Source organism: Berghia stephanieae, chromosome 14 (genome assembly GCF_034508935.2).
Source record: "Berghia stephanieae isolate SIO BIC M18660-M18661 chromosome 14, UCSD_Bste_1.3, whole genome shotgun sequence".
In the NCBI taxonomy this organism is placed as follows: domain Eukaryota; kingdom Metazoa; phylum Mollusca; class Gastropoda; order Nudibranchia; family Aeolidiidae; genus Berghia; species Berghia stephanieae.
The window spans coordinates 23,473,882-23,497,287 of NC_088373.1; the positions used below are offsets into that span (position 1 = coordinate 23,473,882).

At 34.7% G+C, this 23,406-nt stretch overlaps 1 protein-coding gene and 1 long non-coding RNA gene across 2 annotated transcripts in view; both read left to right on the forward strand.

The window, feature by feature from the left end:
* Nucleotides 1–1,920: 1,920 nt before the first annotated feature.
* On the forward strand, nucleotides 1,921–3,305 carry LOC144959403 (uncharacterized). The gene is made up of 3 exons (XR_013642620.1): nucleotides 1,921–2,155; nucleotides 2,697–2,812; nucleotides 3,182–3,305. It is a non-coding gene; the product is annotated as an uncharacterized LOC144959403 (long non-coding RNA).
* Nucleotides 3,306–10,505: 7,200 nt separating this feature from the next.
* The window catches only part of LOC144959396 (uncharacterized), a 93,981-nt gene continuing 81,080 nt past the window's right edge, over nucleotides 10,506–23,406 (forward strand). Inside the window, exons 1-2 of the mRNA XM_078891975.1 lie at nucleotides 10,506–10,699; nucleotides 22,676–22,768. Of these exons, the coding sequence (XP_078748101.1) occupies nucleotides 10,693–10,699; nucleotides 22,676–22,768 (100 nt within the window). The 5' untranslated portion in view covers nucleotides 10,506–10,692. The remainder of the gene's footprint in view (nucleotides 10,700–22,675; nucleotides 22,769–23,406) is intronic.

A 23,406-nucleotide genomic window follows, 5' to 3' on the forward strand; every position in this document is an offset into this window, starting at 1 on the left:
CATAATTTATTTGAGAGCAACAGGTCTCAGACCATTCATTGATTTTACTTTGTCTTTTTTGGGGACATGAATTATTTCTGAAGTTTTCCAAATGCTAGGGATGGAACAGTATGGAAAAGACATTTTAAATATAAGTATAGATATAGCATGATTGTTGTGCACAGGATTTCAAAATTCGTCCTTGTAATACAATCCGATCCAGCCGCCTTCCTTTCATTCAGTCTAGAAAACATATATTTTGTCTCAAACTCACTAAATTCATCCTCGCATTCATCACTCATACCCTCTATCAGTAATTTTTTGCTCAATTTCGTATTCATTATTGGTAGAATCAAAACAGGCATAAAATTTGTTCAGATCATTTAAATCGATATTGTCGGGTACTTTAGATTTGCTTTCATTGTAATTGATAATTGTTTTCATGCCTTTCCAAGTTGTTTTAATGTCGTCTGATTGCGAACGTCTCTGTACTTTTGTTTTGTAACGTTCCTTACATTTATTAATTTCTTCTTTGATTTCTCTTTGTTTCGCTGCACTGCTCTGAATTTGACACTGTAGACATATATTAATCATTTACTTAATAATTGTAAAACATACGTTATTCAATCATCATTCTTCTGACAAGGAGCAATTACATAAAACAAACTGATCTTAGGGTACCTTAAATCCTATTATACCACACGTCAACCATATTATAGTCAGATTTTTTATTTATGGCGCGTGTTTTTCTGGTTTTTGTGTCAACATCTGAATCAATTTGTCTTAACTGAATCTAGATTCTGGACCGTATTGATGCCATATTAAAAATAATTGTTTTTTAAGACCTATAAACAACCTACTTTAAAACAGCTGACATAAAATTACAGATTTTACAATGTAAAAAATAAAAACAAGTTACGCACAACAAAGTATGAATGAATTCATCGTATATCCAAAAAATCGTGTTCTAACGTAGTGATTATGAGTTCACGTCATACTTCTTCCAAATAATAATAATTCGCTTTAATTGTTATAAACATAACACTCATGTAGTTTGTATTAAATTTTGAATTTATTATTTATGGCATCTACATCATGTCGCAATTACCAAAGACTGATATGAAATCTCTCGCTATAAATCATTAGAAATAGTGATTGTATACTTAATATTGTCAAATTAACAAAAATTGTTTATTTAACTTTGACATATTGTTGTCTATGCATGAACGTTTCACAGGGCATTTAAAGGTTTTAAAAACATAGTAGGCTCTTAAACAACATGATACGGTACTGAATCTCTATCAGTTCCACTCTCGTAAAGCTGCGAAAAGAAGTCTTCTTGTATCTATCGATAATTCATAAATGAGGACGGCAATGGTTTGGAATTTCACAAACAACCATAAGATGATCGTTATCGAAATACGACAGAGAGATCACCCGTGTTAGTCCGTTTTCTTAGCGGCAAGTTCCGTGCGTTTTGTGCACTTTTTGTAACCAGCAAACTAAGTATACAAATTGATGCAGAAAATTATGAAGATTCGAAAAATAGGTGGCTCCAAATACCATTTTTATTGAAAAGACCTTAAAATTTGTCGTAAAGTCTAGTGAAAACGCGCACTTTGTGACGTTTTGGCGCACGATGACAAAAGTATTTTTAAAAAAACATTCTCACCCATTAAGAACATCTTGATTAGTTTTTGATCGTGGACATATGTTTGTTTTAATGTTTTCCATTATTATTTACCAAAAATATAGCTTTTAATTATTTTAAAACATTTTTTGGGTCTTCTGACCGCAGAAAAAACCCCAATAAAAATTGTCCTTTTTTGCCCGTGCAACAAAACTATGAGTCATTAGGTCGACCTATCCTTTACTAAGTATGTACTAGGATGTCTTAGCGCCTGTAAACGAAAAAAACAACAACAAGAGACTAAAAAAAATATATTTAAAGCAGTTAAAGAGGTTTCTTTCAACCATTGTGTACAGTACAATAATGCTAAATCGAAATGCGGTTTTGTCATCTGTCACCGCCTCTCCCTTCGAGATAACGACAGCTCCATCTACCGACAATGGCATCATGTGTTGTCTAAAAAATAACTGAGAGAATGAGTTTTGTCTTTTGAACGATGTCAACAAACTACAATTTTATTTTGTGCAATCGATATTCATTGAAAAGGTAAGGAACAATCTTTTTCATCTATTATAAATGTCTTATATCATCGTGATGTTATTTTACTTTATGCGCATGCTAGTGCGATAAGTATTGCGCAATGTATGACAAAAGAATTGAGTTGTGAAAAAAGAATTGGGTCAGATCAAAGCTGAGTCACAGTCATATCATAAGCCCCCAGGATGCAAAAGATAGAGTAAGATTATGGCCCATGCTTGGATCTGAACATATTTTTCTATCTTAGTATAATATAAGTTACATGTGCTATGTCAGTACTAAATTTAGACCCTTTTAGATTCGATTAGATATAGATTAACCTGTCGATGATTGATGATAGAATAACGGTGTTTATCATTACTGCTGACCGAGAAAGAAAAAAACATAACTAATTTATTATTAACTCAGTTGATCAAAAAAAGAACATTTCCACACATAATTCTAACAATACACGCTAATATTCACACACATTGCTTTACCTTTTGCATGTTTAGGTTTGTTTTTTTTTTAAACAATGTATTGACTTGTTTGTTACATTTCTACTTGCCAGCCTCACAGTCCTTTGTTTCCTTAAAAGCATCATGCCTGGGGACCTCGTCAAATGGGAATGCTAGTTTGATTTGTTGAATGGTCAAGATTGCAAGGACTAAAGTTCCATTCTAACAGGTATTTGGAAGTATGTGTTCGTTGTGTGTGTGTTGATGTTGTTGTTGTTGTTTTATTGTTGTTTTGCAGAGAATCTTACCACTGAGCTATCCAAGCCCCGTCAACTAATATGTGTTTAACCTTTCTCACGCAAACACACACACAAATACACACTAACACGCATACACACACACACACACACACACACACACTCGCACGCACACAAACTTGTTCATTCTGCCATCTCTCAAGCTACCCTATATCGCCTTAAGATGGTAACATTTTCTGTAACTTGAGAAACTACGTAATTCACACTTTGTAGGAAATAACTTTAAATATTGTCTCTTGAGTATGTCATGGGGTTTTGATTTATTTTTCTTTCCTTCCTAGAATGCGCTAATATGGCAGGAGGAAAGAAGCGGCAGACATCCATTGTCGACTGTAAAAATCTGAACAAAGTTCCAAGACTCGATCAAGCTTCCCCTGAAATTGACTGGTCGAAGTGCCTGTTTTGTTAAGAAACCATTGAAAATTCTCCTCTCACAAACCCTAAAAAAGCAACCAAGTTAAATTGTATTGAAGACACTTATGTTGCCATTTCTGAGGATATCAAACTTTTTCATGACTCAGGTAGATTGCCAATAGCATTGAAATTCAATATTAACCAACCTGTGAAATGTCTTGCTAGTTTTTTGAGAGACAATGATGGACTTTACCATAAGAATTGCAGACACAGGTTTCATAAATCAAAACTCAAAAGGCTTGCAAAGAAGATAAATCAATGTAATAGTGAAGCAGTTGCAAGTCCTGATACAAGAGGCACATTAAACACATCACATATAAGCAAACACTGCTTGTTTTGTAAGGGTTGTGAAGGGGAATTGACTGAGGTCCGGACTCCTGCTCTTTCACAAAAAGTCTACTAGGAAGCTGTCCTTCTTTCAGATACAAGTATTCTTAGAGTATTTGCGGAGGGTGATCTTATTGCGATGGAAGCAAAGTATCATAAGCCTTGCCTTATACTGTTCCACAGAAGAGCAGACGATTTTAGATGTAAAAATACTTCAGACAACAAATACAAAACACACATTGCAGAATGCAAACAGGATATTGTCAATTTTATTGATCAACAACAAGCTCGCACAGACACAAATGTTGTGTTTAAGCTGAATGATCTCTACAATTTACTTTTGTCAAAATTAAATGCCATAAATTTGTCGGATGTATATGTCCATAAAACTAGATTCAAAGAAAATTTACTATCGAGAGTTCCTTCTTTAATGGAATACAGGGATGGGCGGGAAGTCTTGCTTACTTTCAAAGAGGGGAATATTATTTCACAAGCAGCTATTTCCGATTTAGATTCAAATGATGATCTTGCAATACAAAAAGCAGTTGATATTATAAGAGCAGAAATAAGAAATCATACATTCATATCACCCCTCAATATAGATCATGATAGCATTGTCAATAGTGTACCACACAAATTAGTGAAAATTGTGAATGGCATTTTAAGTGGTCAGTGTTCGCTAAGTTTAGGTCATCAGAATCGACATACCATGACAATTTCACAGCTTATCATGTTGAACCACAACAACAAAAGCCCGCAAAATTCAGGTAGCAATAGAAAATAGTTGTCCAAGGAAACCCCAATCCCCGTTTATTTAGGAGTCATGGTTTTTGCCAAAACCAGAAAGAAAGGTCTTATTGATAAACTGTCTGCTCTGGGTTTATCAATTTCCTATGCTAGGGTAAAAGATATTACAGCTGAAACTAGTAAAAGAATTTGCCAGTTCTATAAAGAGACAAGTATTTCAACATCATCCAGAGATTTGTCTGTTGTTGTTGGACAGAGCAACCAACTTATCTGCTGTCAATGAATGCCGGCGTGAACTTTTTACAAAAATGTCACGCCTTCCAGACAATATGCCACCAACTCGTGAAGCTCTCAAACAGCATTTAAATCGAGCAGTTTACCAAGCTGGTTATGTATGGAAACGCTCTCTTGCTAAAGACCCTAGTCTTCCTTCCAAATCAGATTTTGGTTGGAAAGAAGATGGGATGCCAAAGTGGTCCACTTTGACTGACCTTACACATGCCTCACAAAATCTGATTAAATGTAACTGTTCATCAAAGGGATGCTCCAAAAGATGCAATTGTGTTAAGGCATCTCTTCCATGTACTCTGTTATGTGCCTGCAATGGTCAATGTTCTAGAGACAATGATTGACTTTAAACACGTTTTTCAATTGTATGTTTTCAACAATGTAAATTTTAAAAAGGGATGTAAATCTATAATAATGCTGCTGTTAAATATGTACACAGAAAAAAAATGTTTTAAATGGTTCAATTCTTCATTGAATAAATATGTATTGTACAATATATATATATAAATTTAAACGTGTTATTTGCTATATGATAGAGATACATTGTACTCTTATGTTTGAGAGTGATTGTACGTGTGTGTCGGGAGGAGAAGGGGTACTTGCTTTGGCGGTTGAATTGTCTATTATTGTTTTTTTTAAAAAATCAAATTAATATTGCTTGATCTTAGAGGATGTGAAGATTAAAAAATGTTTTTGAAATGCATGGCATTTCAAACATATGTCAGATTCTAAACCATTTAAACAGTTTCCAGCAAGGAGATATATATTTTTTTTAATTTCCTGAAAAATCCCAATTGAATTTCGTATTTTCTTAAATATTTCAATAAATTTCAAATGGAAAAATATTTGCTGAGTCCAAAGTACGCAAGGGAATAGCAAAATAACCACATCATTATAAAACATTTATAAAACCGTAATTTTTAGAGAAAAAAAAATAAAATGTTGAAAAAATGTATTTTGTTACCTTTAAAGGGCAATAACTCGTGGTTCCAGCTATATTTCAACTTGGAGCCACCTATTTTCGAAATCCTCATAAAATTCTGCACTTTGTGTGAAAATTTCATGCTGGTTACAGGATTTGCACAATTTTTCCATTAAGGGAACGGACTATGTAGAACGACGTGGCAGGAAAAGAATCATAGATAACTTTGATATGGAGTGTAGATATACATCCGAAAAAATATTGGACGTCTGATTATTAAAGCAGAAAAAATGCCCTGGACAGAGAATCATTGTTATTCTTGCAGGTGGTGATGATACTGGATATTGAAAAGGATGCCATGCCATTTTTTCTTCTTTGCATCATCTGGAATATTACTCTGGGGTCAATGCAAAGGTGTTCTAAGACTAACTACATATCGTTTGCTGCCCTCATTGATGCACCCAGCTGTATTGTATTGGACAACGCTACCATTCGTTGGCCCATGGTCACTGTGAGACATTTATAACCACCAGCTACACGGAACATGTAGAACGATACATGACGCCTGTTAGGCGATATAACATTTTTTTCCGACACTCTTAACGGCCAGGTACTCATTTTACATCTCAATACGGTGAGAGAATGTGAGTAGAGTGCCTTGAAACAATTGGTCAATTGTATTAGTATTGATAAATGATTTAAAGTCAAGTTGTATATTTTAATTTTGATTCAACTCATTACCAATTAACGTTCGTAATTTGTAAAGGCACGTATTAAAAAAAATAGTGGCCAGAAAACTCGTCCTTCAAATTGTATCGATCGATTTAAATGACCTCCATCTTTGCAAAAAGTCTTAGACCTGGGACCCCAAAGGTACCGAGTTCAAGCGCTGTGTTGCCTTGAGCAAGTCACCTCGCCCTAGCGCAATTTGCGGCGCTGCATTGCGGCTATCGCCTGGGTTATTCCAGTCTCCCTTGGACTAGACCCAAGAGACAAATTTCCCCTCTGGGATGAATAAAGGGAATTAATTGTCATTGAATGAAATCTGCCTCTCAAAATAAGAAGCGGCGAGCATGACATAGCACACTGTATCTACAAGTCTTTCACAATTTGAAGGTGGGACTGCAAGGCCATTCAAACTGTTATAGAAGACAGCTGATTGGGAACTGAACAAAAGTGTATATGAAAGGTGCCAGACAAAGCAAGAAAGAAAAATACAAGAAAAAAAATTTCCAAAGAATCAGTCTACCTTGACTTCTCGATTACCGGTCAGGTTTGCTAACATTAAGGGGCGGTTTGGGTCTTTTCTAAAAAAATGTAATAACTTATATTGGGCGGTTTTAATCATTCCGTATCGTCATTATAGGGTAAAAAAAACAATATTTATGGTGAAAAATGTTAATTGTCTGTGTTGATGCCCATTTTGCGACCTAATTTGAGTGTCTAACATCAAAAAAGCGTTCCACAAAAAATTAATGAAGGAATGACCTTCATATTCTTCCATCTTATAAATATTGTACCGTAGCATGTCACCATGGAGAGATTTTAGGGCATTAGTTTATGGAATTTTTATTAGAACATGACAAAGTTGGGAATCAAAATGGTATGAGCAAACTAATGTTAAAAATTAAGAATTAGGATTATAATTTAAAATCCATATATCTTATAAAAATCTCTCTATGGCGACATAATGCATTATCTCTGTGATAACGGTGGAAATTTTTAGACAATGTCAATGAATAGACTCTGAGAAACGTTTGACACAGTATCCCATACCCTTAGAAAAATTACGGGTGTAATCAGTCTACCAGAGGACTAATAATGAATAGACTACATAATGAATTACGGAGTCATCATCATCATCATCATTGCCTTTTTCATGCTTGGTCAGGGTATAGGTCGCAGAAAAACAGTTTCCATTCGTCTCTATCCTGACCTAACTTTTTAAATCTTGTTCCATGTCTTATCACTTCTCTGAATATCAGCTTAAATTCTGTCATTGCAGAAACTCTTTGATTGCCCAAGATAATCACGGAGTGGCGTAATTTTATCATCTGTAGCAGGGTGTATAGGCAGATTGTTGTGATTAAGGGACATACAATAATGAGGATTGATGATCGTTATTTTTGACTACCATTTATTTCGGGTATAAAATAAAATCAGTCTGAAACCAGAAGATCAGTTGCACAATGGTTGTATACAGTCCTCCGGAGGAACAGGTTTACACCTTCAATGAATTCGTTTTTTGACATCACATATGTGTTTTCTATTAAATGGAACAAATTTGCTGAATCCTTATCAAGCCAAATTGAGCATGAGGCATATACAAAAGACTTCTATTTCTACCTGTCGGCTGTATGGGCGCTGATGTTATTCCAGGTTAGGCCAGTCTCTTTTAGCTTATTATCAATCGATCTTCACCTCAGCAACGCCATCCTCTCATCTCTCATTGGTATCCTCCTCCCATAGCCTTGAATTCAATCACTTTCCACAAGTATCCACGTCTCTGAGTCTCTGAGGGTCCGTCCCCACTGGTGTCCATCTTTCATAGACCAAGTTTTATTCCCGATTTATGTCCACCTTCCCTGGTTCCGGGTTCATTCCCAACCTTGTGACGTCCCGCTTAGATTTGGGGTCACTGGGCGGAGCCTTAGGTTCACTTCTTAGAGTTTCCACATCTCACAGGCTCACGCTACATGTATATCATCCTATAGTCCTTGATCACTTCCCATTGGTGTCGATCAACATTGTTCCGGGTTCACTCCTGGTCTCCACCTCACACAGTTCTGGGTTCACTCACCACTGATTTCTACCTCCTGGCGCCCAAGATTCACTCAATATTCACATTTATCCATATTTCTGAGTCCCGGGTTCACTCTTCACTGGTGTCTGTCTTACGATTTTTGATCCCAGATTGTCTCAGACAAAAAAGAATTGAAAATATAACTCCCTTTTTTTAATACCTTCAATGGCTGACCGTGAATACAAGAGTTGATTATAAACTAGTATGCTTTGCCTTTAAACGTCGTCACAACACTATTCCGGATTACTTAAAATCAGTTCCTACAGTCCAAGTCGCTCCCTCAGGTATTCTAACTCAGTATTTTTTGAAAGAAAAATCCTTCAAACTAAAACCTCTGAACGATCTTTTGCCTTTGCTGCTGCCAGCTGTGTGGAACTGTCAGACCTTTGATATCTTTTAAAAAGATCCATCTTAACGGAGCTATTCAGATCTACCTATTAAATGAATCTTTGATAAATATGTGAGTATGTATGAGCACATATGTGTATATGTAAGTGCCTTTGTGTATGATTATGAATTCACGTTTGTCTGTTTATATATAATAGTATATATATAATATACATACATAAGTATATATATAATATACATACATAAGTATATATATATATATATATATATATATATATATATATTTATAAATATATATATATATATATAAATATATATATATATATATATATATATATATATATATATATATATATATATATATATATATATATACATATATATATATATGAACCTCGAAGCGGTAATTACTCGGGATTTCGAAGAAAACCGGTTTTAAAGTGGAAATTGTCAAAATGATCAAATTTAAGTTATGGTTATTTTAAAAACTACAATCATTTGTCTATATTAAAGCATAATAATTGAACGTAAATATTGACAATAAGTTATATAAATTTCAAGTTTAAAAATGTAACTATCAGTGACATATTCTAAACGAGAGTTGACCTTGTCTCAGATAGCCAAGGGTGATATTAATACCGAGTCCTTTTCTCCACCAACAGCATGTGAGATACCTCAGGAAAGGGCGTCTCTTTATCCATTTCATGGTTCTACCAATAATAAACTTTTAAAAGGGCAAACCTTCTGAACCTACCTATCCCTATACAACGTACCAATACTCTGCCACTACTTTACTATTACATATTTCTTTAAACCTAAAACATTTTTTTACTATCAGTCAAGTTTCAGGACCTTTATTCGACAGTAAAAGGGAAAAAATAAATTCGGCACCAGACATTAGACTATGGGGAACTTGTATAACTTCTATATGTCTACTCCTACTTGCCACACTCCTACATAGGGGTGACAATCACTATATTTGAGAAATAACGTTTCAAGTTGTCATTATATATATTCTTTTATAAAACATAACCAATAACCTTATTATGCTGAATTCTTCACAGTGATGTGTTGCAAAGAATGAACAATAATAAAGAATGCACCCAAGATTATGATGGCCCACCGTGATATCCTTGACTTTACGGTACAGTAACTTAGACCAAAAGATGGTTGAGAAAAGATTTGGCAGGTCCACTGTCAACTTTTCATCAAAATAAGTTAATGGGTTTTATTTTAATTTTATAAAAGTACGTATATAATAACTTTTAAAAAGTAATTTCTGAAATATAATTTAAATAGTGATATCTCAATAATCAAGCGATAGATTTCCACAGTTAATAGAAGTGACGCATGTGCAATGCTATGTTTACGTTCTCTCTGTAAGGGCACATTCACGGTCCTAGTCTCTATTTTTCGTCTTGCTCACAATAGTGATTAGTTCTCACTAAATTATATCAATCGGACTATTGAAGGTACGAGATTGACAAATGTTTATCTTTAACAGCTTTTGGAACCAATTTTGGGCAGGCCAAATCGGGCAGATCAATGTGGCAATGGCTTTGTCTTTAATTACTTTTTCTATAACCCGGTTCATGAGTGAAAAGGGGGAATTTATAAAATTGTTACACCCTTTCCATGGTTGACTGAATGCGTCTACCCCTGAAGTCAACGGATCGAATCAATGACTGTTGTATGTAGGTAGTTGTGTGCTTGCCATACTGGAGAATCTGTTGACCAAGAAGGGCCCCCATTTGGTGTTGAGGTATTGGAAAATACGGAGGTGCAGTTTCCACTCGTATGGGGACGCATATCTGCTGAGGCAATCGGCTGTGGTGTTTTCACCCATTCTGGATATTGTGCTTTGATGTTGATATTGTTCTTGACCGCGAAATGCCAAATGTTTGTGGCTATTTCGAACAACTGTCGGCTTGGACCACCCATGCATGTCAGGTATGAAACCGTTGCCACATTGTCTGACAGAATGTGTACTGTTCGCCCTTTTACAACATCTTTGAAAGCATGCAAAGTCATGTACACTGCTATAATTTCCCTGTAGTTTGAACATCGTTGGGAAATGTAAGGTGGCTAAAAACCTTGTGTATAATAATTAGAGTATAATATGGTACCCCCGTAACCTGGTTTTAATGCATCTGTCGCTAATTGTAAGGTGGGTTCGTTAGATTTAACAGTGGAATACGCTCTACCATTCCAAGCTGAGAGTGATTCATGCCACGATTCTAAATCATGAAAAGATAAGCATTATCAATACAAAGATTGTCTTGCCATAACAACCGAGATGTCAATGGTCTATATAAATTTCTTAGTAATTTGGCTGGCAAAATGGCCCTAGTAATAGATACGCACTGGCCACATAGGCAAACAATCCGAACATTCTATTTTAACTTTAGCTCTAGCTGACCCTTTTACTTTTACCACTAAACGCTTTATGTCTCTTTTTAATTTCTGTATCCTTTATGATGGAATCTTAAATACAATTGCCTCGTTATGTGCCTTTGAGTACGTATATATGAAAAAAACAATGAACTGTTTACTGCTGGATGGATCCAACGCTGATTTTTAAAAAAAATCAATTTACCAGCCTAATTTTCCTAGCACATCAATGACTAAATCTCTATCATGGAATATTTTATCAGCATGACTGCTAAGTAAAAATCATCCACATATGCCACTACTCGAAAAACCGTTCTGTTTTAGGATTTGAATTACACAACGTATAATTTTACAAAAGAGATATGGGCTAAAGTGAGCCCCAAATGGAAGTACGATAAATTTGTAATAAGTATTATCCCATTCGAAAGCTAAGTATTGAGTAATTTCCTCATTCACTGGATATGATAAAATCCGTTTTTTTTTGTCGAATGTAACTAAATGGTTTTTGTGACTCACTACTTCAAGTAGTGAATTTATGTCCTCGTCAAGAAACTTTCTGGGACTACAGAAACTGTTCAACTCTCTTAAATCTATTATTAGTCTGAAAGAAGCATCCTGCTTTGGAACTGTATTAATGGGTGATATAATAGTTGGTTTTTCCGCGCATTGAACAATACACTGCTGTTCACTATGAGTTCACGTCATTCGTGTTTCCGAATAAAAACAATTCTCTTTAATTGCTATGAACTTACAATTTATGTAGTTTGCCTTAAATTTGGAATTTATGATTTAATTGATTATTATCTACATCCTGTGGCAATTACCGATATGAAATATATAGCTTTAAATCATTTGAAATACTGATTATAATATACTAAATATTGTCATATTAACAATGGATGCTTTTTATATAACTTTTTAAAGATGTTTATCTATGCACGGACGTTTCACAGAGTAATCAAAGGCTTTTAAATCAAATATCCTTTTAATCTATACGATACGATACGACACCCTCGCACGGCTGCGAAAAGAAAAATACTTGTATCTATCAATACGCCATTACAGAAGACAGCTATGGAATTGGAATTTCACAATCAACCCCGAGAAGATGTTTATCGAAATAAGACGGAGAGATCACCAGTGTTGAACGACGTGAGAGGAAAACGATCCAAGACAACTTTGATATGGATATCATCCAATGATGGATGGAACTGGCTGAACGTAAACATACATCCGGCAAAGGAATGGACCTCTGATAATTCGGGTAGAAAAAGACTCATGAGTTCTTACAGGTGGTGAAGATACTGTGTGTATTAGAGCATGCCATACCATTTCTTTTTTCTTTTCTGCATCCTCTCTAATGTAGAGACTATCATTCTGGAGTCAATGCAGAGGTGTTTGAAGACTGGATTAGGAAGCGTTTGCTGCCTTTCCTCGAAGCAGTCAGTCGTATTGCATTGGGCCACACTACAACTCTATGGCCCATGAACACCTCAATGCTCCAACGTTGACCACTATATTAAGTGATATGATTTCATGGCTCCAATCAGACAGCACCACATATTCTGACTATTTATCAAAGGCCCAACTATACTTCTGGTGAAAAGAAAAAAACAAACAGAAACAGTTTTCAGAGCAGACTGTCTAGTCAATGGGTTTTGACACGAGGTTGCGCGACTTTCCCCATATCACTGTGAGCGCAATCCTATCGAGCTCATTTGGACAAGGGAAAGATGAGTGGTAGAACACCAAATTTACTCTCACTGACGAAGTAATAAATGATAGAACAAGGGAAGACTGGAAAAGGTCGTGCTTGAACTTTGGCAAATTGGAGGAAAATTACATTTCATTGGATAGAGTGATGCCAAGTAATCTTTCCATAGTCGTTTCATTTCTCCTTTTCCTCATCCGGTCATTAGAATGTGACAATTGATGTTTCCAGTATGTCTTTGTTGTTGGCGGTGGTGTTGTTGTAGTTGTTGTAATTGCCGAACAGATGTAGATGTTCGTGGCAACAATGTATCATAACTTGATTAATTTCTACTTTTGACCAATTTACATTAAATATATATATAATTCTCTTTGGCAAAAACAGAAGCTATTTCTATAAATAATGTTCATTTTTATTTGTATTCATCAGTAATAGGTATTGATAGTTATAATATGTAGAAGTTTGATAATTAAGGATTGCCATTTGTTCCTTCATCGTTTAAGTTTTAATCAACCGAACATTTTTTAGACATATTCCTTCAAATTGGATAAGCGGAAAAGTCATAATTTTGATACTGTAAATCGTCTATACGTTACAATGATTACCAGTTATCGATTTTAATATCGCTGTAATAAGCGAAATCCTTCCCTATTATTTTACAATTAATGAAAAAATATATTTTTGATTAAGACAAATTGATTCAGAGGTTCATACAAACTTTTGCGGCGGTGTATTGAGGGACAGCTGAGAAAGAGAAGAAAAATACGCGCCACTTTTAAAAATCTGACTATAACGGAAGAGTAGCATCCCTTGTTTGGACGTCACCGGCGGAAAAGTTATTAGAGAGAGAACGTCAAGTTGGTTGTGCGCATGCGTCTCTCGTCCTCGCTTCCGGTGAAAGCGGCATGAGACACTTCACAGAAAGCGAGGACGAGAGAGACGCATGCGCAAAACCATTTTGACGTTCTCTCTGTAAGGTGACGTCCAATCAAGGGACGCTACTCTTCCAATAATCGCATTCCCTATTATTTTCTATAAAGGGATGTCTCAGCTCATAGACCCCATCTACCCCCCTACCGTCCCCCTCCCCGTCAGGGTGCCTGAGTTCACCGACACCTACACCCCGCCCCCCCCCCTATTTGAATGATAATGATAACTTCTTGCCAATTAAAAAAAAGTGTATATTTATTCTTCTCACTAATGTTTATATAAACTCAGCCAAGCTTTTTTATTTATTTATTTTTTGTTGTTGTAAATTCAAGATGGCGAGTGGATAAGGCATTGCATAGCAACCAGCAAGGTTCAGCGTTCAAGTCCACCTCGGGTACTTTTGTTTTGATTCTGTATCTCTGAGCAAGATTATTAACTCCCATTATATAGCGTCGAACTGTAAGGACGATTCATTTCGACTTGAGACATTTTGTTTGATGGATGATCCATATTCCTCCATTGAATATCGAGGCGATAGAATATTTCCAATTATAAAAAAGGATATTTAGTGTATCTCTTCATAAAAGCTCAAGTTGTTTATAATTTTTAGTATATATATATATATATATATATTAATATATATATAATATAATATATATATATATATATATATATATATTATATATATATATATATATATATATATATATATATATATTATATATATATATATATATATATATATTTATATGATTATATATAATATATATATATATATATATATATTTATATATGTATATATACAATTTACATACACATATACATGATAATCTTTCACCACAGACGTTTGGACCATAAGGGCACAATTCACCCCTTTATTCAATTGCGCAGTTTTGTTTTGTGTCTTTGCGGGGAGGGAGGGGGGGGGGCGGCAATGACTTTTACTCGTGTAGATATTTGTTTTTGACTGTCCCGATTAAGCAGCCCAGTCTATTTTTTTTTCAATGTCCCAATGTTCTGATTGTTCAAATTGACCAATAAATGTTATTTAAACCCCCCCCCCCCCCGTCCACACCCCCAGAGCAAATGAACAAATATCACCAATAAAAATAACAAAATTAAGAAATAATGTTAGATAAGCCCGGAAAAAAACTACAACCAAAAATTACCAATACTATACATGTATGTGCAACATGGTGCATCAACATGAATCACTTGACTGTTTAAAAATTCTGCGTAAGCGTAAGCAGACCTGCGATTAAAAAATCATGTGCAAGTGTAGATAAGTATCTGAAAAAAAAGATCATATGAACTTCAAACTCCGCAAGTGAATCGCAGCCGACCGTAACAGGTATATTTCTGAACAAAACAAATCTCCCATTCATCAAATTATAGGGACATAATTCCACGCCTGGGTTTCTCTATATAAAAGCACAAGTTGTTTAGTTTTCTTTTCTTTCTTTTAAAAAAAATACAATTAAAAAAAAAATAAAAAAAAAAAATATATATATATATATATATATATATATATATATATATATATATATGTGTGTGGCTGTGTGTGTGTGTGTGTGTGTGTGTGTGTGTGTGTGTGTGTGTGTGTTTGCGATTGAATAATATAAATTCAGATCTTCACGCTTCATAGCCGTAGGGCTCACTAATGCAATTTTGTTTTGTAGTACATTGAAGAATACAATTCAGCGGCATGTCATTAATCTTCCAATTTTAGCATATCCGATCCCTTAACTTGCGGGGTTCGATTTTACCCAAACCTGACTACTATCTCCAATATTTTTTAAAAACAAGAGATTGCTGCCATAATCGGGGAAAAAAAAACAAAATAAAAAAACACACAAAAAAACAAGAACAATAAAAAAATCAAAAACAACAACACAAAAATTAAACACATATTTAAAATTTTAGCCAGAAAAATCATCCTTCGGATATCACTGGATTATAATGACAATAATCTTGCCAAAAACCTATCAAACATATGACCGCCGGAAGTCCCAGGTTTGAAAGTTGTTGACAACATGAGGGTAATTTCAATCGATTGATATTTGAAGGACAAGATTTCAAAAATATGTTTTATTCGAGTAAGGCGGTATTATCATCGTAACTTCAGTAAATAAAACCCCTTTATTTACAGGGTTCAAATTTACTCAGAAAATCGCCCTTCAGTGGGATCATGGCGCGAAAGGTTATTCAACTTTCCCTTATCGTGAAAAGGACAATAGCAAATGCTTGCTCTCCTTTTTGATTGAACGCTAATCTATTACAAAGTACATTCCGGCAGATTCAAGAGCCTCAACTACCCAATCGCTGCTAGGCGAAAAGGGAGAGGAGAGTCAGAAATTAATCTCGACTGCACTTAGCACTTAGAAACGATGCGGGTCCTTTGCGCGTGAATCGAGTGCTCTACCAGCTGAGCCATCGGAACCTCTATCGGGAAGCCTAAAATTACAAAAGACCAAAACAAAAAAAAACCCCAAAAAAACCCCCAAAAAACCGTAAAAATAAATACATAAATATAAACCCCGCTAATTGGGTCACGTTTTAAATTTACTAAAACCTGTCGTAATATATTGTATTTTCACCAAGAGAGCGGCGACACTTATCAACTGCTCTTACTGCACTCCTGCTAAAAAAATTAGCCTGCTTTTTGAAATAGTAATTAAAATTTAGCAATCATACACCACACTGAAAAATCTGACAACTCAAACTGGGCGTTACAGAGTTAATTAAACCATTTTAATAGGAGAACTAAATCAGTTCTACCATATACTGATTCTGACAAGACCTGTTCACCATTTATTCTTAGTCTGTGCAGTTTCTTTCCAGAATTCGGTATCAAAACAAGATTAAAGTTTTCATATTTCTTTATGAGATGAGCAAGGTAAATGTGTATAATATAATGCTGCTGATGATGATAATGATAATGATAATAATAATAGTAATAATAATAATGATAATAATAATAATAATAATAATAATAATAATAATAATAATAATAATAATAATAATAATAATAATAATAATAATAATAATAATAATAATATTAATAATAATAATAATAATAATAATAATTATTATTATTATTATTATTATTATTATTATTATTATTATTATTATTATTATTATTATTATTATTATTATTATTAATATTAATATTATTTAAAAAATCAATTTCTCAATCTCAAGTTCAATTTTTGGCATAATTTCAGTAAGACATATTATCATGGGATTATGTTTCTGTATCATGCATGGTAATTCTGATCGTTTTTTAAGTAAGCTATCGACATTAGAATATAATACAACATAACCATAATTTGATAAAGGAAGATGAACAGGCAAATTTGTTGAGGTGTCACTATCAGTTGTTCCAGACAGGTCTGTGTTAAGTCATTGGTCTGAGTTTTGTCGTGTCGATTTAAGGCGTCTTGAATGAAATTCTCTTCCCCGGGACTGTAATGGGTTTTGCGTTGGGTTTGGTGGTGGTCTATCTGGCATTGCGATTGTATAGGGGTTGTCGACGCGATGTATATTATTTGGTCTTCAGTCTGTTTATTTGAATTCGAGGGCTGGGCGTGTCGGCGCCAGTTGATTGTCTTTGGGCGTCGAGGGGACTGTCTGGATCCAACCTCAGTCTCACACCATAGATAGTTACTGCCACGACTTGTCCGTTTATTGACCATGCCGAGTCGATCCTTTCGTCATTTTGTACTGCTTTGAGCAGATTGAAATTCTTCTGCGTTAAGTCTTCAAATATTGAAATGCCCGAGCCTTTTAACTTTTTTCTGGCCTTGAGCACCATATCACGATCCAATCGAATAACAAATGTGATAATTATTGGCCTGGGTCGATTTGATTTCGTTCTGCCAGTACGGTGTAAAGTGTTAATTCCGGTGATGTCAATTTGGGTTTCTAATCTATTGGATAAGTCCAGAACAAGTAAAAGGCAGTCAATGTTGGTTTCGTGTGTTTTCTCTTGAATTCCAAAACTGCGGAGGGAATTTCTCATCGAATAGGTTTCTAATTCGTTTTTTCGTTTTTCGGTCATTTCAACTTGTTTTTTATGTTGATCATTTTCATTTCCATTATTTCATCTTTATTTTGTTTTAATTCGTGTTTTAATTCCATGTTTTCTTGTCTTAGTTGGATAATTAGGTCTTTGAGTTCTTTCATTTCGATTTTTAAATGGTATTTTGTAATGTTTGAAGTAAGTCTTGGTTGCCGAGTTCTTTAGAAGGGGTACATTGGGGGGAAGGGATGTTTTCGAAGTTATCCGAGTTTCTTTTTTTTGCGTCCTTTCGGCATCTTGTCCAAATTCGGATGACGTAATTTGTAGTTATTATAACATTGAAAAAACGAAACCGTTAGATATTCAATGAAAATCAATCAATACACTTATATGGACGAATTTAAAGTTGAAACGAATATGACTATAGGAAACAAATACAAAAATGAATATATTAAACAAACACTCATCTCTCCCTCTCTCTCTCTCTCTCTCTCTCTCTCTCTCTCTCTCCTTCTCTTTCTCTCTCTCTATATATCTCTCTTACACACACACACACACACACAGACACACACACATACATTTTATATACGTGCAAATAGCCACAATATTCAAATTGTTTACCAAGGGTTCTTTGTCATTTACCTATAAAGAGATAAATTAATGGCCCTCTGTCTGAATACGAAGTTATGTCGATGTCGAACATTGATTTCGATGTCGAAATCACAACAGTTGATTTGAATTGATTTGGTCCAAAGGAGAAAATGGATGTAGTTTATTATTATTATTATTTATTATTATTATTATTATTATTATTATTATTATTATTATTATTATTATTATTATTATTATTATTATTACAATAATAATGATAATAATAATAATAATAATAATAATAATAATAATATAATAATAATAATAATAATAATAATAATAATAATAATAATAATAATACTGATAATAATAATAATAATAATAATAATAATAATAATAATAATAATAATAATAATAATAATAATAATAATAATAATAATAATAATAATAATAATAATAATAATAATATACTACATCCATTCTCTCCATTGAACCAAATCAATTCAAATCAACTGTTGGCTATTCGCACGTTTAGAAAATGTATATATGTGTGTGTGTGTGTGTGTGTTTGTGTGTGTCTGTGTGTGTGTGCAAGAAAGAGAGTGAGAGCAAGAGAAGGGGAGAGAGAGAACGAGAGAGAGAGAGAGAGAGAGAGAGAGAGAGAGAGAGAGAGAGAGAGAGAGAGAGAGAGAGAGAGAGAGATATGAGTGTTTGTTTAATATATTCATTTTCGTATTTCTTTCCTATAGTAATATTCGTTTCAACTTTAAATTCGTCCATATAAGTGTATTGATTGATTTTCATTGCATATCTAACGGTTGCGTTTTTTCAATGTCATAATAACTACAAATTACGTCATCCCAATTTGGGCAGGATACCGAAGGGACGCAAAAATCGTGGCAGTCACCATCTATGGTGTGAGACTGAGGTTGGATCCAGACAGTCCCCTCGATGCCCAAATACAATCAACTGGCGCCGACACGCCCAGCCCTCGAATTCGTTCAATTAAACAGACTGAAGACGAAATGTACATCGCGTCGACAACCCCTATACAATCGCAATGCCAGATAGACAATCACCAAACCCAACGCAAAACCTATTACAGTCCCGGGGAAGAGAATTTCATTCAAGACGCCTTAAATCGACACGACAGAACTCAGACTAATGACTTAACACAGATGTGTCTGGAACACCTGATAGTGACACCTCAACAAATGTGCCTTTTCATCTTCCTTTATCAAATTATGGTTATGTTGTATTATATTCTAATGTCGATAGCTTACTTAACAAACGATCAGAATTAACATGCATGATACAGAAACACAATCTCATGATAATATGTCTTACTGAAATTATGCCAAAAATTGAACTTGAGATTGAGAAATTGATTTTTTAAAATAATAATAATAATATAATAATAATAATAATAATAATAATAATAATAATAATAATAATAATAATAATAATAATAATAATAATGATAATAATAACAATAATAATAATAATAATATTAATAATAATAATAATAATAATAATTATTATTATTATATTATTATTATTATTATTATTATTATTATTATTATTATTATTATTATTATTAGTAGTAGTAGTAGTAGTAGTAGTAGTAGTAGTAGTAGTAGTAGTAGTAGTAGTAGTAGTAGCAGTAGTAGTAGTAGTAGTAGTAGTAGTAGTAGTAGTAGTAGTAGTAGTAGTAGTAGTAGTAGTAGTAGTAGTAGTAGTAGTAGTAGTAGTAGTAGTAGTAGTAGTAGAAGTAGTGTATGACTACACCTCCAAAATCATTTAGTCAACCCATCTTCGAAGGTCTTCCTGCACCCAAATAACTGTTTCATAGCCACCTTCAAGTTTAGTTACTGGACAGTGGAGGACGATGTGATCGCTGGTCTCTGGAGCTGCCTAACATTTTCAGCATCACTGTTCCCAAGTTTCCATCTGCACATATTTTATTTAGTTCTGCCGTGTCCTGTTAAGAGGCGATTTGAGGAAACCCAGTATTTCCTGGCATTGTGGAATGCAGGCATTTTTGGAGGGATCTCTTATGATGGTGTTTCCCTGATATACATTTCTCTCCCGTTCTTTTCCACGCTGAAGTCTACCATTTTGTTAGGTAGAAGGATGTTCTCGATTTGAGCTTTGTGGTTGAAGGTGATCCTTTTATGATTATTTGTATAGGAGTATATTGTTGTTTCATCAATTCTTGAATGCATCTTTTGATTAGTGTCTTGTAGTCTAAGACTACCCCGGTGTAATGCCCCTCAGTGTTGGTAGCCACTGAGTAGGAGTTGACATGATACATCTGTTACTACTCTCATTGATTCTCTTAATCGGATGTCTCGGAGGTTTACATGTGTGCTCCTCATCCAAACAGGGGCACAGTATTCTCCCAAACTGTAGCACATTGCCAGAGCAGACGTTCTCAGTACCTGTGGTGAGGCTCCCCGGGTGGCACATGCGAGATTTCTCATGAGGCTGTTTCTTTTTGCAATTTTATTTGCAGTTCCCTCAATATGTTTGCTGTAATTTAGCTGTCTTTCCAATGTGTTGCCGATGTATTTAAAAATGGAGTCTGGGGGTAGTATTGAGGTACCGACTGTGATTTTGAGTTATTTTGTTACATTTAGATTATTGAAGTTGAAGTTTGTGGATACTGATTTGGTCGTGATCATTTTTAGCATCACTAATCAAAGTATTGTTTCAGGCGGGTGGTGTCTTTGCTTAGAACTTCTTCAGTCTAAGACTCGGTCGTCAGCATATCCAAGTTTGAGGGCTTTGGCAGTTTGGCATGTGGGATATATAAATATTGAAGAAAGGTGGTGCTAAAACTGAACAATAATAATAATAATAATAATAATAATAATAATAATAATAATAATAATAATAATAATAATAATAATAATAATAATAATAATAATAATAATAATAATAATAATAATAATAATAAAATAATAATAATAAATTCCATTCACTTATTCCCGTAAACATTTCAAAAACTTATTTTCCCCCTAAACATAAGTTGAACATAAGTTATTCCTTTCAACGTGGCTTGAAGAATTGTAAAATAATTATATAAACTACCGAAGTGGAATCATAGAGTGCATTTGTAAGATAATGACTAAGTTTTGAAAACACGATCAATGATTAGGGATTATAATGGAAAAGTTTCCTGGCTTAAAATATCCAAAAATATTTCGTTTTGATAGAACAGAAGAATAATAACTCGGATATTATAAAGAACTTTTGTTACTCTATTAGCATGTGACGCGATCAAAACTGTTTGCTGCTGTGGGTGTTACGTTAGGCTCTATTTGGCTGACACTTAAAGCCCGTTCCACCTCCCGAGTTGGTTTTCCAAGGATAAGGAGTATCTTAAGTAACTTTGGCGTTTAACTGGTATATTTGATGGAGGGTGTGTGCGTGTGGGGGGGGGGGGGCAGGATGGTTAAACTAAATGTATGGTCTGAGGTTGAAAAGAAAAATGGTGAGAAACATCTAGAGTCTGTGACCTGTACAAAGTACAGTATATAAATACAACAACTTGGACTGTATTAACCATTCTCAATAAAAGCAACTGATTTATTTGTTGAGATTTTATATAGGGCATTATCCACTAAACGTGTTTAAAGCGCTTTACAGGGGGTCCCTGGCCAACAGCAACACTTAATATGTAAGACTTGACATGACGCCTGTTAAGCGATATTACAAATTTTCGGACAAAGACAACGTTGTGAACGGCTTGGGACTCATTGTACACCTGAATCCGGTGAGAGAATGAGATTAAAGAGTCTTTTGCGAGGACTCAAATATGAGCCTAAGGAAGTTCAAACCCAGGACCATCCGAACCGAAAACGAGTGTCATACCACAAGACCACATAGTCGCATAATCTATATCAAATGAAACTTTTAGCAAAGTATGAATCGGGATACTATACCGAAATGAGAAGAGTCGTTATTCGGAGCCATAAGGTCTTCGGAAGTGGAGTTTATCCCCGTTTCTAGAGGTTGAAACGCTCAATAACATTTGCATACTCTCCTAAGGATAGGAAGCTACACCATCGTCTATCACAAAGGACTTCCCGCCAGATCTGACTCAGTTACCCAAACACTGCTGGTAAACAGGTAATTATCTCGGTTCCCTTGCAACAATGAAGAGATTGTTCTACCAACTGAGGTATCCCGGAGTTTGGGGTGGGGGGGGGGGGGTTGGCGGGGGGGGGGGGGGATGAAAAGGCTGGTGATAAATAAATCTGTACATCTTCTTTTACAGGAATGATTGGCCTAGGAATGTTGGTTCATTATCGGCCACGCTTGTTATTACCCCTGGTGGTGGTGGTCATATGTGGCTTATACCTTGCTGAAGGTAATATATATCGCCGTCTTCGTTATTGCTGACGATGTCATCATCATCATCGTCATCATCATCATCATCATCATCATCATCATCATCATCATCATCATCATCATCATCATCATCATCAATCATCATCATCATCATCATAATCATCGTCGTCGTCATTCATCATCATCATCTATCATCATCATCATCATCAATCATCCATCATCATCATCATCATCATCATCATCATCATCATCATCATCATCATCATCTTTATCAGCAGCAGCAACAGCATCATCATCATCATCATCATCATCATCATCATCATCATCATCATCATCATCATCATCATCATCATCATCATCATCATCATCATCATCATCACCATCGTCGTCGTCGACGTGTCCCATCACCTCATCATCATCATCATCATCATCATCTCATCATCATCATCATCATCATCATCATCATCATCATCATCATCATCATAATCATCGTCGTCGTCATCATCATCATCATCATCATCATCATCATCATCATCATCATCATCATCATCATCATCATCATCATCATCATCATCATCATCATCTTTATCAGCAGCAGCAACAGCATCATCATCATCATCATCATCATCATCATCATCATCATCATCATCATCATCA